This window comes from Rissa tridactyla, chromosome 1, assembly GCF_028500815.1.
Source record: "Rissa tridactyla isolate bRisTri1 chromosome 1, bRisTri1.patW.cur.20221130, whole genome shotgun sequence".
NCBI lineage: Eukaryota > Metazoa > Chordata > Aves > Charadriiformes > Laridae > Rissa > Rissa tridactyla.
In genome coordinates this window covers 66,904,745-66,922,591 of record NC_071466.1, presented here as the reverse complement: position 1 = coordinate 66,922,591, position 17,847 = coordinate 66,904,745, and the positions used below count along the sequence as shown (strand labels likewise).

Here is a 17,847-nt window from a genome sequence, read left to right as displayed (position 1 = left end):
ACATGGCAAGTTACTCAGTGTTAGCCACTAAGGAAACTGCTGTAAGCAATTTTTTGGCACCATGGAAAAAAAAGGGTTATATTGACCTGTGATTCCTCCTGCCCACCAGTACAAAAGGGGACAGCCTTGTACCTGGCAGTGGATTGTGATTCACAACACTGTTGTGGAGCTGAAAAGTAGCACCGTTTTCTCTTTACCAGAGACAAGATCTTGGGCACAGAGTGATTAAGTGATCTGCCCGAAACCCCAGACCGATGGGAAAGGTTTTGGTTAGAAGGGGGAGCAGGAGGTGCCTGGTCCAATCCACCACTTGCAGCTACAGCAGGTTGCTCAGAGCCTTTTGCCCAGTCAAGCTTTGAAAAGCTCCAAGGCAGGAGATTTCCTCTCTTGCAAAGGCAAACTGTGGTGAAGACAAAGACCAGCCTTTGGCATTCTCGATCCTTTGGTATAATGCATGGTAGGTGCAAGGCCCAGAGGTTACAGATCCATTTACCATTGACTGTTTTACGCCAGTTAGGTTTGGTTCTGAATAATTTCATTCACGCTCACTAAAATATGAGCCATGCATGTTAGGTTGTCCCTAGCCTCCTCTTACTGAGTTCCAGGGTAGACACTGAATGGAAGGGATGTACCCGATGCATTTAGATACTCCTGTGCCGTAAATTTTTTAATAGGATAGGATGCCTTTTATATCACTGCCTTTTATCGATATTCCCCAAGACTTTACTGGGAGAAAAGTATGTGTGGAAACTGTCTCTCAGCTGCAGGTCACCTCAAGAATACAGGTTCATGCTTCTGTAAGTGTAAAGGGGGGGATCAAATTTGAGTACAAGGATCCTCCTGCTTTACTCAGCCATATTTGCAAACTGCATTTGAACTGTCAGTGAAGCCACATCTATACACCACTGTAGAGATCTTTCTTTTGGACATCACTTTTTGCAGGCCAAAAGAAATCTCAGAAACTTAATATAATGCTGAACTATTTCACTGACATATAACTGCAGAAATCTGCAGCAATAACTCTGCATTAATAGTATGATGTTCGCTTTGCTGTTTTTTTTTGTTTTCAAGGTTTAGATGTTGTGTATAATGCAATTCAGCACACAGGTGTTTTCAAAATGTTTTACAGCTGCTTCTAATTTTTTTTTCTATCCAGAAAAAAATACCCTTTGCTTTGGATAAAATTTTACTTTCATTAAATTGATATAGATCTGACCTAGATTAAGTATATTTATTGTCTTTATATGTAACTTGTTGAACGTGCTCAAAGAATTATGGAGTCACTTCTGCCTGAGAATACGGACCAAGAATATTTCAGCTAAATTGTTTTACTTTGAATTTGTCGCAGACAAAAAGCTGAGATAAAGTCAGGATTTTGCTGCTGAGTGATATTTTGCTAGGTTAGTTATGCTACGTTTGTATATGTCTGTACTAGTGTCTGTTCTATAGTAACTTAAGTTCTGGGATGAGAAAAACGAAATTCTTCATTTCAAAGGCAAAAAGCCTTGCAGAACTTGCAAAATTTTAAGTTTCAAACTTAAGTTTGAACTTCAGTTTTCAAACTCAACGTCTCCAAAGTTTCAACATTAAACTTTTTGAAAATACTTCTGTCAATTTTTTCATGACTTCTAGAAAGCACAACTTCTGATAAAAGTTTCAGCCTTTTTTTGACAACCACAGTCAAGTCAAAATTTATTTTACTTTAATTCTAAAAAATTCCAAACTTAAGTGAGTTGTGAGTGAGTTTGGGTTCTTTTATTGATATTCAGAAGAGCCTAAAGCACTAACTGAAAACATTATGTTTGCTCTGACATCTCTGCATAAACAAAACCAATTTTGGGTCCGCTTTAGAAAAATTTTATTCTTAAGTCTTGAGAGACGTGACTTCCTGAAGTCAGTTCTGACTGTGAGGAACCACGATGCAGTCACCATACCACCTACTACAGCATCTTTAGGTGTAAATAACAAGCAAGCAATTATAAGCAAAGCCCTTTTCTCCGGGTTATTGAATGGTGGTTTTTAGGAGGACTTAATGTATTGCAAACAAGAACCTTACATTTCATCAGTTTGACATATGCATCTTATTAGCAACAACCTTAAGGAACTACTGGAATTGTTACCCTTCTAGATGGTCAGATCATACTCAGTACTACAGCTGCTTGAAAGGGGTCTGCTGAAACAGCTTTGTTTAAATGGGAAGTGGACTTTGGATTACGTGGAACTCTTTTGCTCTTCTCAAAACATCCTATTTTCACCTCCATCCTAGCAATTTTTGTCTTTCAGTATTTTGTAGATAGCAATCTGAAAGCTACTGAAATGACACAGAAAGAAATAAATCGCACTTTTCATCGTTTTTCCAGGGAGAATAGCTTGGTTTTTTGGCAGTTTTTTTCTTTTCTTTTTTTTCCTTTTTCTTTCTAGTAGGCATATAAAACCATGCACTAAAGAAACAAGTATCTCACTTTTGCTCCAGGGTAGCCAGGAATACCATGTGGTCCTTGATCACCAGGTTCTCCTTTCCTCCCAGGCTGGCCAGGGGTTCCTGGAAAGCCCGGAGGGCCAGGGGGGCCAGTAGAGCCCCTTCTGAGCTCTTCACCCACAAGGCATGTACTGCAATCCCCTTCTTCACCTAGAAAAAGGATTGGAAAGAGAAGAAAGAATGCTCTGTCACAACAAATAGATGTTCAACTGTATCCATTTTATATATAGGCTTGAGAATACTTGAGTAGTTTCTCAAATGCTTGAGAAAAGCAATTCTTTTTTTTTTTTCTCTTACAAGAAACTAACACAGTGCTTCCTTGCTGTGTTAGCCACAGATTGAATTAATCGGTCCCTGAGCATCTCATAGTTCAATAAACTCAGACTGAATACAATGGGAGCTTTACACAATGCCTAACAGCAGATCATCTATTGAGTTATCATCATAACCTACCTTTAGGTCCTTTTTGTCCTCTTGGCCCAGGGAAACCTTGCAAGCCAAGTCTACCTGGTGTCCCCTCCTGTCCTTTTAATCCAAAGAGAGAACCTGGAAGTTTAATTAAATAAAAATATAAGTTAATCTACTGTAGATTTACTTTTCTTCTCTTTTCACCTCCCGCACATCTTTTTCTCCACTCGTGCACTGCAGTGTGGTGCTTTTCACAGAGACACAGCACAATCTCAGTCAGAAGTGGTCTCTGGAGGCCACCTGGTCGAACCCTCTGCTTGAAGCAGGGCTAACCTCAAAGTTACAGCAACTTGCTCAGGGCCTTGCCCAGCTGAGTATTGAATATCTCCAAAGATGGAGAGTATATAACCTCTCTGGGCAACCTCTTGTTGCTGTCTGAGCTCCTTAGTGAAGCATCTGATTCCATTTTTCCTATGAACTCCCAAGAGGCAGAGGAAGATAGCAATAAGATTCCTTTAGGCTTTCTCTTCTCCAGGCTAAGGAAGAAATCCAGCTCTCTCAGACACTCCTTGACACTCACATGTCATATGCTCCAGCCCCATAACTACCTTGATTCCCTATGCCTCCCCCAGCCCAAAACAGACCTTCTTTCCTTTCAGATGTTGCCAGGAATGTCTAACAACCATGTAAACCTTTCCTTCATTGAAGAACATTCCCTGGCATAGCTTTCTTCATTGAAGAACTTCCCTAGAAGTGTTCAAGGCCAGGCTGGATGGGGCTTTGAGCAAACTGGTCTAGTGGAAGGTGTCCCTGCCCACGGCAGGGGGGTTGGAACTAGATGATCCTTAAGGTCCCTTTTAACCCAAACTATTCTATGATTCTATGATTCCATGATTCTATGAACATACAACACTTCTCCTCTGTATGTCCTCCCTGCCACCCACTTCATTTCATTCCCTCAATATACTTCCTCACTTTGCCTTGCCAACAGCTATCTTAAAAATAAGCAAAGATGTTCCTGTGAGTTCTCATCATCTCTCTTCATGCACTTACCAGGGGCTCCAGCGGGACCAGGTGGACCACGGAGTCCTGGTGTGCCGTGCTTACCCGGGAACCCAGGCGGGCCCATCTGATAAGCGGGAGATCCTAATTCACCTTTTTCACCTTTTGGTCCCATTTCTCCTGGTAAGCCTGGCTTATCCCCATCCGCTGAAACAGAACCAGGGAAGAAGTTCAGAACAACGTCTTAGCAATGCCACTCAAAGAGCTGTAATGTAGCAGAAGGGAAAGTTCATGCAACTGCATCTAGCTGGCAAGGAAAAATGGAGATATTTAGCATAGAGCAAAAATGGTAACTACACTTTTCACTTGAGCAAATCAACAGCAGTTACTGAAGCAAGGCCCTGTCATCATCTCTACTTCAGTTGGTTCGCCAGAGCCCCATCGAGGCTGAAGCAAAATGCTCCTCTCAGTTTTTGCCCCCGCAGTTAGTTATCTACCATGCTGCATTCCATATTCCACAGTCTGCACACACATTTTCCTCACCCCAACCCTGTACCAGTTGAAACTTGCTATAAAGTTAAGCTGTTGGAACATGTGTTGCTGGGATATTACCATCAGAGAATCCGGGAAGACCAGGCAGCCCACGATCTCCCTGCTCTCCTGGGTCTCCCTGAAGTCCAGACGCACCTGGAAAGCCTGGATCACCTCTTGCACCTGAAAGATATCCACAGTTCCACAAAACACACATTACTGTGATGCTATTTGTGACCCATAAATGCTGACTTGTGATACAGTGCAGATTGATCAATTCTTAAAAAGCAAAAATTAGGAACTTCAAGGGCTTCAGAATACTAGAATTTACAATCGTTTCCTAAAGGCAGCTTTAGAAATGCAAAAACCTGCTACCTCATGCTGCCTCAGTCTGAATAAAGAAACCTATCTGAGAGATTTCTGTAAAGCCCAAATACCCGGGAGCTGAGCATGGCCTGTGACAGAACCGGTGTGGAGCCACCAAGCCCCGGAAGAAGCAGAATATCTCTCAGCTCTTACTAATGCGCTGCTAGAGCTACATTGCTCCTAGGAAGCACAAAAGAGCAGCTCTCTGAGGAGAGCCCCTCCTTTTCCCTACAAGAAGCTCCTAGTGTAGATGTATGATATGTCAGCTTTCCTCTGCTCCCCAGCACCAAAAGCATCTGCCTGGGCCCAACTATTGTCTGCAGAAAGTATTGTCCTTTTGTCAAAGGTCAATGACACTGGAGGACATACGGTGTGTCCAGCCCCCTGCCTGCTTCCTCCTCTCTCTTCACAGTCTCTCCTGCTCCTAAAAGCCTGGAAGGGTATTTGGGGTGATTTGAACAATGTTTTGGGCCTCTTGCCCCTTTCTCTGGGAGGAAGGAAACCATTCATTGTTAGACTCTCTGTCTTTCAACAAGACTAGTAAACTCCACGGTGTGAGGACACAGGCCGGGGCAATGGCACACGATCATCCTTGCTGTTTGCTGGCACCTTCCCTGCAATAGTTTTGGCCTTGGCAAACTGGTATCACCTTCTCTGTGTTTCTAGTCTGGCCAGCCAGAACCACCACAGCTCTGCAGGACAGCTGACACTGGGTGCTACAAGCCTAGTGAAAAGACCACCAAGGAAATGTGTTGATTTTAAAAAGGAAAAAAAAAAATCCTCTTCTATTCCTCAAGGTTTTTTTTAATATTTTTTTTTCTTTCTAAATCTTAGATTATAAGAATGGTCTCCGCTGAGCTGTCATTGCTGCACTTTATGCAGAGTCTCTGAAACAGGACGCAAAAGGCAGACCCTCCCATTCTTCCTTTCACTGGACAACAAAGGCACACACTTCTTTTTGCTTGTTTCTTCTCTATGGACGCAGGAATGCATGGATGCCTTTTCTATAGCAATCCAGCTTCAGCAGGAGAGACAAAGAAGCCACCTGCCTGTACAAAGGTGATTAGGGCACTCTCTCAGAAGGCAATTATACCTTCTGCAACAGTTCAGCAAACCACAGTTTTTTAAGGAGTTGACTTCTCAGAGTTTCGTGCTTTTGATCTATGTAGAAGGTAGTAAAACGCAGCTGAGGTAAGCAATCTAAGCAAAGAAAACGTACCTTTCCTTGGGATGCGGGAAGGAAAATAGGAAACTGGTCCTGGAGGACCGATCTCGCCTTGCTCTCCCTGTTAACAGAAGTTGAAGTATCACATCTAAGCACATTATTCTAGGGAATTTCTTTTAAAATGGAGAGGTATGCTCGTGAAACACAAAGGAACAGACTTTCAAAAGCACTGACATGACTTTTAAGAAATCTCGGAGATTTCAAGTTAACAAACCACACAACTGGTTCTACAACGATGACAAACACAATTGCTATTACATGACAGAAAAGAAAAGAAAGCAAAATGGCATCTGGCTTATTGCTTCTAGCAAATGAAAGTAAAGCAGTACCTTGCTTCCCCTAGGACCATAGCCACCTGGTGGACCATCAAATCCTGGAAAACCCTGTAATACACATAAAAATGATTGACTTTTCCTTTATCAGAGAGAGAATAAAATTCTTTGGTCTGTAGCAGCTGGCTTCCTCCCATGTTAGCGTGAAAACTATGCAACAGAGCTGAGCAGTTTGTCTCCCTGCAGTGTAGCAATTCGGGTAACACCACCAAGTATCCTCATGTTTTGATGTTCCATCTCCTGGACCAAGCCTAACTCCTGTCAAAGGCCAGGGGGACCTGCTGTGGCGCAGGCTCTGTCGCCCCTGGCAGTGGTGCCGATGGAAGGAGCACCTACGCTCACAGTGTCCCATGGAGGCTGCAGGATGGGGGAGGAGAAAGGGGATGCCCGCTGTGCCAGTTGACCCTGAGACGCATGGGCCAGGCAGCCAGAACACACCAACCTTGCTGCAAGAAGACTAAATGAGTCTGAATCACTACGAGTGGACGTATTTTCACTGGAATGCAAACAGCAAGCAGCGAAATAGCACTGAAGTGCACAGGTCCTTTTTGCTGTTTTCCAAGCGGCTGGAACCTGTTTGGCCAAACAGGCTTTCCCCGGCTGAACAAGAAGAGCTCAGGACCAGTCCTGAAGGCACTTTCATCCACCTCTCCCACCCCCGGGCATGCCATATCCCACAGAAAATTTTCCATCCCTACTCCATCCCTACTCCAATTGTTGTAATATTTAAGGTCATGCCCACTCCATTCTTTTAAAAGGTTTGAAATTTGAAGTACGTGGACTAAAACACATATGGTGAAACATGGTACGCCCTATCACATGAGAGACTATTGCAGCTGCTGGGGGTGCGCAGAGCAAAGTGTGGATTTCAGAGATGCTGATACAGAAGAGATGACCTCTTCTGTGTGCTCTACTCAGCTCCTTGACAAGTTTTGTTCTCTATAGAAAATGTTCATATGTACTATGGAAAAGGACTAGTGTTAAAAAAGGTGTGCTTTTAGTAGAAAACAGTGTCCAGATCACCAACCGACACCCACAGATTTGTAAAATTCATGCTGGTTAGATTATTAGCCAGCTTTTTTTAAAATTCAGCATCTCCCGAGTTTCACAGTGGTTACAACTCCTACACGGAACTTGAAAATTAATAACCAGCTCCGTAAGACATTTATGCAGTTTCGAAGCGCTACAAATAGGACAGCAAGATGCCACAAACTGGACCACACACTTCAGAGACCTTTCCAGAATGGCAACTGTACATCACACCATCAGAAAAGGAGCCTCTTGAGTATCAGGTGTAAAATCTCTCTACACTAGGTGGAGCTGGTGGTCTAAAAGTGAAGCCAGCAGCTTCCTAATTAATTGCGACTTCATCTGTGTGCAGGCAGGACTCAACCATCCTTCTTTCTTTCTTAAGAATCGAATCACTCAAAAGTCAACAAAAAGGAGGCTGTCCCCTCTCATACACACGTTATACAATGACACCCCATCCAAACCAATGTACCTTCCACTAAAATTGTTGCCAAGATTCACCCTCAGTAAGGGGAAGCCACTGACCATTTTGGACTGGAGCACGAACCTATGTTAAGGTCAACCAGTGGGCCTTAATGGGTTCTGTATCAGCCTCTCCCTGTACATATTACTGATAGCATATTCTCTTCCACACCACCAGGCTTTGTAATCGGACCCAATAGCTGTGCAAATGTTATTTTTCATATTTCATGTTTTGTGATCGGACCACATAGCTGTGCAAATGTTATTTTTCATATCACATGTTCTGTGATCACACCGAATAGCTGTGCCAATGTTATTATTATTCATGTTTCATGTACTTTCATGTCCCATGTGTTTCATGTTATTATTGTTATGCCTTGGTGGCAGGACAAATCCGTAAGCAACTAAGGATGGAGAAACACGGAAAAGTCAGACATCCCACAGCAATGGATGGATCTCATGGAAGTGATTTCCAATGCTGACTGAAGAAGCCTTTTCTGAGCACAAACAGAAAATATGAGCTCTTCTCTGACAGAATGCTATTTTAAATATTTGGGTGTGTTTCCATGGGGACAGAGATTTAACTGATATATTTATCAGTTTCCTTCTCTTCTTCTTCTTCTGTGATGTTCCAGATAACCACACATCTCAATGACATCTGCAGAAAGTTATTCAAAAAAGTAAGTTTCTTCACGTAGGAAGACAATTACAGAAATCATGGTCGCAGTAATGGGAACAACGAAAATGACACCTCCCTGTAGTGCTCTTAAAACATGCTCATGTTTTAAGCCAAACAGACTTTAATTATAGGGTTGGGTTTTTTTCACTGATGAGAAAACTAACTGACCCAGAATTATAATGATGGATGAATCCAGACGATATTTGTTAGACTACAGCTGGTGTAATTACAGGCAGAATTTGTCCTCTACAGTTTACTTTTCAGACAGATTTTCTACATATGTGATAGAAACAACAGTCTTATACAAAATACTCACTCTTTCTCCACTGAGTCCTGGAAAACCATTGATGCCAGGCAGTCCCTAGGAAGGCACAAAAAATTAGCAAAATAAAGCGACATCCTAACATCCTAACGCTTAAGAACCGTTATTATTTCTTAGATAAAATAAATCTGACAGAGTGAAACTCTAACAGTCAGAGTTCAGATACTTTTTCAATGAGATTCACATATGGCGCAAACAGAACAGGTCTGAGATCTAATCTGGTATTTGATTTTTATCTCCTAATCTACACATTGTAAATTGACCACGCAGATTTTAAAGACGGCTGAGATTCTTTTTTAAAATGTATGCTGAGTACTGTTCGCTCTCTGTTTAAGCACTTTAGAAACACTGCCCCCAAAAAAGCATCCATAGATGCTACAATGTAGTAGTACGTAAATTAGCTTTTTTTGTGGGGTAACAAGTAACTGGAGTCGAACTCCTATTTGTTAACCATGGTCCGAAGAGAGCTAAAATGGGAACAGTGAAATACAGTCTGTGCTAAGGACCAGGACAGTAGCTGCGGTTAGTGAGCACAGCTTTCGATAGATGCACAAGGCTCCCCCATGATGGTACAGGCATTCCTGTGAGTCCCATAGGGACCTCCTCCCACCACCATTTCAAAACGGCATTTTCACTTTCCTGTTTCAGGCAGTTCACAGCTGGCCACAACCTGGTGGGCTGAAGAACTATCATTTCTATAGTCTGTTAATCTGTGTTTTGTACCTGAAGGCAAACTCTCAGCTTGGATTTGCACATTCAGCTGGGTGAATTTTACCTTTAATGAGTCACTCACCCTTTGTCCTGGGAAGCCTATTACCCCTTCTTCACCTTTTTCAGGAGCGTAGAGAAGTACACCCTAGGAAACGTTACAAGTCAGTTCAACGTATTTCTGCATTATGTGCAAAAAAAATGTGACAGTGTTTTATGGAAGCTAAACAGGAAGAAAACATTGTAACACATGGAGGATCTAATAATAGCTGCATGTGAAAGAACTGTTGTCCTTAAAATTAAGTGTAACATGCTTGCTTCATTACAATAGCAGAAGCAGGCCATTAGGGAGAGGACAAGGTTTCCCTCCTATCATCTCCTCCTTCCTTATTTCTTCTGTGGCTGAAACTCTGAAGAAGAGCCAAAGCAATTGCTCAGCTACACAACCAATTAAGCAACTCAGCTTATGCCCAAACTGTAGCTTCAGAGAGCTATTTGGCAAACACAGGCATGCTGCTCTCCATCCTACTATCAAAAAAAAGAAAAGGGAGAAACACATATCCCCTTTTGCTACATAAGCATAAAATCTACGGTTTTCCTAATGTAGTAAAAAAAAAATTCTACGTGTGTAAAATCCGGCCAACAGCTGAAGAACTGGCTAGCAACTGCACATGGAGGGCATCAGGGCTTACACTGCGACCTTCTCCCATAACCTTGTGGAGAAGCTGACCAGACCATCTGAGAAAATAAAGCTCTGCAAAATGCTCGGTGAGGCATCCCTAATTGGTAAAGACTGTATTTTAAACCAGTCTGGGAAGTAAAAAGGAACCACTCAATGGCAAAGCTATTTAGACAGTCTAGAGGTTGCCTGTGAGTTAACTAAACCACATTCAGTCAAGCCTGGCTGACAGCTCCAAAGGATACAGCAACACACGGGATTACTGTCCGCTCACTCAACAGACTTAATGACCAACGAGACCAAAAGTCTGTATGTGCCGGAGAGTAGAATGAAACAGACTGCGAAAATTTCCGTATATACTTCTTTAATGAAATGTAGCGGAAATTTTAAAAGTAGATCAGCAGATCAGCAGCAGTAAAGAGACTTATTAATAGTTAATGCTAAAATTAAAAAATGCGTGAGGGAAAATCTTATTTCAGTAAACCAATAAAGAGAGAGACTGATTGCACCGTGGAGTTATAATGTGTCATGTTGTTCAGTTTTTCTAAAGCATCAGAACTGGTGCCTCTGCTTATGTTGCTCCATATCTATATGGCATCATTTCAATGAAGAATGCACCAGTATTAACTCCATTATTTTCTATTATTATTATATATATTATAATTCTATTATTTATATATATTATATATACACTATTATTATTCGTCTTTGTTCTTCTCCACTTGACTTACTGGAGCTCCAGCCTCCCCTTTTTGTCCACGTTCTCCTCTTTCACCCTAACAAGAAAGAAGAAGTATTCAGATATGTTAGGCATTCCCATTTAACATTTCAGTAACTTTTCTACAACACCAAGTGACAAACGTTTACCAAGAGAAAAAACACCACTCTGTTCTTTATTCATACACTTCTCACATGAAATGCCTGTTTTCATAAGGAGTTTGTAAAGTTGCCTTTTAAAAAAACTATTTGATAATTTTTCTGAAAATGTTTCTAGGAATGTGAACACCTCAGGTTGTTTCCAAGTTTGTTCGTGAGATGTCTGAGTGGTGAGCTCCTGAGCAATGCCTATGAATAAATGCCCATTCTCTCATTTTTACCTACTGATTATCTATGAATTGTCTGACCAGAGGCAAGAGCTCCTGTTAGGATAAGACAAATCATAGCCTAAAGTCTACTCGCTGTATTGATGGTATCTCCATTGACTATAAAGGCTCTCCAGATAAGTGGCTCATATGCAGCCATTTCTGCTTAGTCATGGAAATCCCAGCATGTACGTTACTTAATGCAGAGTGCTGACCACCAAAAGCATTTTTAGATCTTTCAGTATCATACCAATTTACTTATTTTACTGCAGAAATTGCATGAGCCACAGGAACTTTCTAACTTCAAGATTAGGAGGAAAAATTACTGGTCTGGAGGTTGGTGTCTGATACAGAATATACACATACAGTGTATGAGTACCTCTGCTCCCAGCAAGAAGCAATAGATGAGCATAAACTGCATCTTGCTGTTCAGGATTTCTCCAACACATATTAGCAAGCCTTAATTGTATACAAATATCTGCACCATATAGATTAGTTATATAAACAAACACAATAATTCAGATAGCTTCCCTAAAGATACACTTCTTTCACAGGAAGAAAATTTTGCTCACTGTTATGAAAAATAAGATATTGAATGATTTCTCAGCAGGTACTTCCGCTTGTAAAATGAGAAGGTGTGAGTTATGGCCAGCAGTTGCATACTTAAACACAAAGAACAAGTTTGCCTAAGGTACCTCTAGTCTGTGAGAACTCCTTTCTGAATGACCTGAGCCACCATAGTTTCAATAAATACTTCGTGATCCAAGCTACGGGAAAGTAGCAGATTTCTCTTTTGGTCTTCTGAAGTCTTATAAGTACTCTATGTAAAGGCATGTTTGTACAATAGTTTCGTTTTGTTATTGCAGAGCTCTTAGTTCCTTGTGTATTTCGTCAAAATACCCTGTAGTTACCTTGTGTTTGTCAGAGGGGACACCCATCAGTTCTCTTGTAGGAAGCCCAGGTGGACCTGGAGGACCTGGGGGGCCCTGCAGGAAAAGCATAAGGGTACGTTTACCAACAGTTGTAATACCTTGATCAGCACGGGGTCTAAGGAACTGCAACAAAGGGAGCAATGCAGATTTCCCCCTGCTAGGAGTATGGCTCTCAACCTCTGAATAGATTGATGGCAAGGTAAATTTATTTTGTGATGGATTAACATATAGCAATACCTGCTCTTGCCCTGTATGTTTCCAGAATGACAGTAAAGATTATCACTTTATATAAAGCAGTCTGGCTCTAGAAATTTCAGAAGCGTTACCTCTGTGTTGGTGTAAAGGAGGGCGCAGCTAGACCTAGACATGTAGAAGTTAGTTCAGCTATGACATTCCTTATGAAGACTATCATTACTTTCAAAGCTATATTTGTTTGGTTTTCTCCTATAATTACACAATACAATTGCAAATTAAGAAAGTATTTAAAATTGGTTCCTTTATAAATAGCAAATAACATCAACCTGTCCTTTAGCAGTGATTTGATTCATTAGTTTTCCTTTACCTGTTCACCTTTTTCTCCATAGAAGCCAAGGCCCCTGTTGCCCTGTAAAAACAATAGGTCAAGATTTACTAAGTGTACGACTCAGTTTTCTAAGGTAAAATAGACTTAGGCTTTTTCAGGCTTACAAGTTTGTAGGACACCGCTGAAGAACTGCAATCAAATAATAGTCTACGTTAACCTCAAAGTATTTTTATAGATTTAAAAGTATTTTTATAGGCCTAAACCTTCAGAAAGACAACTCTAATTAAAATCTCCTGCTACCAGTGCTTCTTACAACAGATTTTGAGTCATTCACTGAGTAATGTCGTGAAAAGATCAAGCATTTCTTTCGCAAGTTTTTTAATGGCCCTGAATTTTAAATGAAAATACCTAAGTGGGCTGGAACAATGGACTCGTATATTTTTTCCGCTGAGATATAATTGAATCTTGTAAAGACTGCAAGGATTCTCTGTTCATGGGAAGCTACTGTGACTACAGCAGCAAATTAAATCTGGCTCTAGAACTGGTTTAATCTTTTCAGGGTAGACGATCCCAGTGTAAGATTAACTTCTCATGGTATGCAGCCAACACAGAAGGTCTTGTGCTGCACAGCCTTTGGTGCAGCCTGTGGTTCTTTATTTTACTGCCTTCAAGTGGGTCTTGGATAAACCTCAGCGACACAAAATCAACATAAACAACTCTGACACAAAGACTTACTTGTGGCCCTTGTGGTCCTGGGGGCCCTGGTGGTCCCTGGGGAAACACAATAGGGGAGAGCAAGTTACTTGTTGCTTTCTAAACAATGCGTGCAGGAGGCCAGTTACTTTATATCTGAAATATAGGCATATATTTAGAAGGCACCGTATTCCTCAGCATTCAATGTGCTATCCTCACGATATTAGCTGTGTTTACTGTCTGAAAAATATCCTTCTGAACCACACGGTAATCTTTCCTAACAGTCTCCCAGCTTAGACCTAATGAAATCCCCTTTTTATTTCAAGCAATAAGAACTTGTGCTTTTGGATCCTGACTTAGTAACGTTTTAAGCTCATACTTAAAGTTAAGCACGTCTTTAAGTGCTTCACTGGATTGGTGTCTTGGTACTGCATCCATCTGTAAAGGGAGCTGAATGACCATATGCAGCTCAGATTACCTATTTGGTATTGCACAGAATGAAATCAAACAAAGATGGTGGGAAATGAAACTATAACAGGAAAAAAAGCTCCCAGAGTCTTAGAAGAAGAGCAGTAGGAAAGCTCCTACTTATATCTCCACTAATTGGAGACAACTTGCCTTGATTCAGTCAGCTATGGTAGTTAACAGGCTCCAAAGGGCTGTACCCATTAAAAACTCTGTCAAATGTGGGAAAGGTGGGGTGAATAAGAAGCATGAGCTGTTCAGAGAGGAAGATGGTGAATAAGAGGCAGAGAAAAGAGAGTGAGCTGTAGATCCATCCATCCACCTACTGAGCCCTGAAGGGGATGTAACTGCGTTATGCAAAATCAAGCCCAACTTGCAAGGAAAAGATAACAAGATTCCAATGGGACCTGAACTTGCTGTGCATCCCTGCTTTGCTATGTATCCTCCTGTGCATAAACAATTGACATCTTCTGAAAAAAAAACACTTTTGAATCAGTTTTGGTTAGCCATGTAGTCTGTGAGCCATTGCCTAATCTACTGGGCAGATGCGCTGTGCAGGGCATCCCACTGCCTGGAGGCCCTGCAAGGACCTGGGAGAGCCACGCTTGCCTTCATGTGGGATCTAGGACTTAGGGAAGAGGAATGATACAAGTTCAGACCAGGGAAACACTCCCAGGTCCCTCTCACAGGTGAGCCACTGCTTTAGAAATAGTAAATACAGTTGGATATATTTTGTTAAGAGCTGGAGATGGTGGCAATCCATCTACTCTAGAACAGTGTTCAAAAGAGATGTTGCCAAGATGGCAACCAGAGAGATGCAGTCATGGGGCTCAGAAAATGCATGGTTCACAGCATATTCGTATGGTTCATCCAAGACAGTGCACTGGGAATATGAGCCATTGCAGGCTGGGCTTCTCTGTGAAGCTCATGAACCTTGTGGGTTCACTCTAGAGAAAGAGTAAGTAAAGGTCTGAGGAGGTTTTCCTTCAGGAGGACCAGAGCAGAAAGACAAGGTGCAGTTTACTCCAGATGATAAAACAGGCACTGCAGAAAATTAACTTTGGAAAGGCTTAGGGTACTGTGGATTTAGTCCAAGAAATATTCTTTTTTGGCGGGGGGAGGGAAGGTGTCCCTGCAAAAAGCTGTGGAGGCTGTGTGTAAGAAGCACTAAATTATTTTTTTTTCTTCCCCAAATCAGAGATGCAGACCAGGTCTGAAGTGAATTTTGACAAAACAAACAAAAAAACAAACAAAAAAGCAAATGTTATGAAGTTGTCTTACAGGAAAATAAAGCAAGGCTAAAAAAATGAAATAAATTGAATTTGAACATCTGCTTCTCACCCACAAAACCATTAACCACGGTAATAAGAAATGTAGAAAATGGTATCTGAAGAGAACACAAACTTCCCAAAGAACTATTCAGCAACGGTCGTCAACGTCAATGCTGTAAATGTTGATTTTGGAAAAAATGACCAAAAAACAGTTTAAAAATAAAATTGTATTCTAAGTACTAATGAAGAATGTTATTTATATTCAGTCTTCTGTGGGAAGTGTGGAGAGCTAATATACATATCCTTTATGCATAGAAAAGATTTAGGACCTGATATCTTTGATAACTCAGTGTAGGGGGATGTAGACTGGACTGCATTCAATAATCTTTACAAACATGACTCTTTAAAGGAGGTTAAAGAAATACAATATAAATCAAAAGCCTCTGGCAATACAGGGTGAAAGCAACTATACATCTTTTTGCAGTATTCATCCTTGTAGAATCAGTGCTCTTCAAAAGGTTTTGCACCCAAGGACACCTACTTGCTATTTCTAAACTGTTTTTTCTATCCACTTGGTAGGTTACAATCGAACATAAAGGACCCTGCTGAGATGATGATTCTGTTAGGTTGATTTCCTACAGAACATATTTTAAACATACTTACTGGTCTTCCTTGCTCTCCTCTTGGACCAACAGGTCCTTGAATACCCAGCGTACCCGGAGGTCCCTTTAAATTAAAAAGAAACCCAACCATCAATTAGTGTTGTTCTGATATCAGTTACTAATGATGCTTTATCACATTCGCTGTAGTACTACTTACAGGAAAGCCAATGAACCCTGGATCCCCAGGTTCCCCCTAAAAAAAAACCACCAAGAAGTAAAAAATGCAATAAACACTATATACAAAATTGAATAAAATCTTTTTCTCACTCATTGATTCTTTTCTCATTCCAAAAGCTCAACAAAGCATACAATGCTACACAAACCCTTACGTAGAGATGTTGAGATAACCAAATGTGGGCTACATGGATTTTGTACTTAGTATATATAGTATAGTTGCATGCAATACAGTAGGAGGGTACAAAGTCGGCTAGGGAAGTTAGAGATCCAAACTAGAAGGCTGAAATGGACAACAGACCACGTTTAATTCTTTTTTGAAAAGTCCTATCTTAACCAGTGGCTTCATTAGGGCTATAACCTTTGCTGAAACGTACAAGCTCATTTTTCATGAGTTGCATGGGAATTACCGAATCATTTTGATTCTCTTCTGAGTCACTAAAAGCATTTGGAACATACTGTTTTCAGTGACCACATATTTTAACTGCAGTACATGTTGAAATGTTTTTTGAAATTGGATCCAAAAATGTTCTAGCGCAAAGACCTTCCAATACCCATAAATAATGCGGTATTCAGTCCAGACACCTTCAATCATTTTGAATAGCATCCTTACTATCTAGTTAATTTGAGTTTAGTTAACAGAAGAATTTGTGGGACCAAGTACTTTCTAAAATGAATACAGGTGTCAGTACCCATCCTTGGTCACAATATACTTGAACAATTCTTAATCATTACTTAATCATTCCTAATAACTAATAAGTGAAGATTTAAAGAGTTTCTGAAAGGAAAAGAAGATTCCATTAAAAAATATAGGCAACTTAGAAATATGTCAGCAGAGAAACCTATTTTGGCACTCATCACTGGCACCAGCAGATCCCTTCTGTGCAGAGTACAGTTCAGATGTAGCTTTGTACATAAATTTGTCACAATTTATACTCTAACAGCATATGTAACCCCCTTATCTTTATCTGATACCTTCATATTCTACAAGGCTATATGTAGGAGAAAAAGCTGCAAGTGATTACAAAACCAGTTTTAAGGATTAGATACAGTAAAAGACTTTATCCCAAGTCAACCAAACTCCTCCATGAAAATTATACAGAAAGGATGCTAATGTTAAATACAATCATTCAACCGACAAAATAATGGCGAAGGAATGATTTTGCCATGCATGATACAAAGGCAGTCATCAAATAAAGAGGGTAATTCTTGAACTACAACATCTCCGGTGCCTCTGCAATCCATCAGTAGGCTGGAATTCCTTGCAAATAACTGAGTGGGGAGATTTTTTCCCTGGATATCAGATAGATTTTGCTGTAACCAGAGAAAGCAGAAGCTGCCTTGCAAAGCCCACACAGAATTGAAGTGGGCCTCTTGGGACGTGTCTGTCAGAGTGTAAGAAAGAATAACTCTCCATCACCTGCTTGTAAAACAGTACCGAGCATGAATAAGTCACAGGACGTACCCTGTATCGGCTTGCGATGTCCGGTGGCAGTATATAAGGCTCCCCCTTCTGGCCCTTTGGCCCCTGGACTCCCTGGAGGTGACCAAAAAGATAACAGAAGTAAGGTTTCACATCATATATGTTAACACATAAACAGCTAAGAGTAATGAAAAATATTTGTTGGAGTTTTCATGGGTGTATACATACTGCTGTTTAGAGGAAAAGGCTATGCCTAGCTTTGGAAAGTCATGGTTTAAAAACAAAGTGTAAACCCTCACAGTACATAAAAGAATGAATTTCCAATCCTGGGGGAAGAACACCCCATTACCTGGGAATGGTATTACGGGGTCGCACCTTTGAGCTAGAGCAGCAGCTGCAG

General features: G+C 40.9%; 1 protein-coding gene across 3 annotated transcripts in view; it reads right to left on the bottom strand.

The window, feature by feature from the left end:
• The window catches only part of COL4A2 (collagen type IV alpha 2 chain), a 147,603-nt gene that overhangs the window by 33,230 nt on the left and 96,526 nt on the right, over positions 1-17,847 (bottom strand). For all 3 annotated transcript variants that reach the window (XM_054224104.1, XM_054224088.1, XM_054224095.1), the window contains exons 8-22: positions 17,490-17,561; positions 16,008-16,043; positions 15,852-15,914; positions 13,495-13,530; positions 12,799-12,840; positions 12,216-12,290; positions 10,954-10,998; positions 9,629-9,691; positions 8,830-8,874; positions 6,341-6,394; positions 6,006-6,072; positions 4,502-4,603; positions 3,941-4,096; positions 2,933-3,025; positions 2,463-2,629 (exon numbers count right to left, since the gene is read on the bottom strand). In XM_054224104.1, the coding sequence (XP_054080079.1) occupies positions 2,463-2,629; positions 2,933-3,025; positions 3,941-4,096; positions 4,502-4,603; positions 6,006-6,072; positions 6,341-6,394; positions 8,830-8,874; positions 9,629-9,691; positions 10,954-10,998; positions 12,216-12,290; positions 12,799-12,840; positions 13,495-13,530; positions 15,852-15,914; positions 16,008-16,043; positions 17,490-17,561 (1,116 nt within the window). The remainder of the gene's footprint in view (positions 1-2,462; positions 2,630-2,932; positions 3,026-3,940; positions 4,097-4,501; positions 4,604-6,005; positions 6,073-6,340; positions 6,395-8,829; positions 8,875-9,628; positions 9,692-10,953; positions 10,999-12,215; positions 12,291-12,798; positions 12,841-13,494; positions 13,531-15,851; positions 15,915-16,007; positions 16,044-17,489; positions 17,562-17,847) is intronic.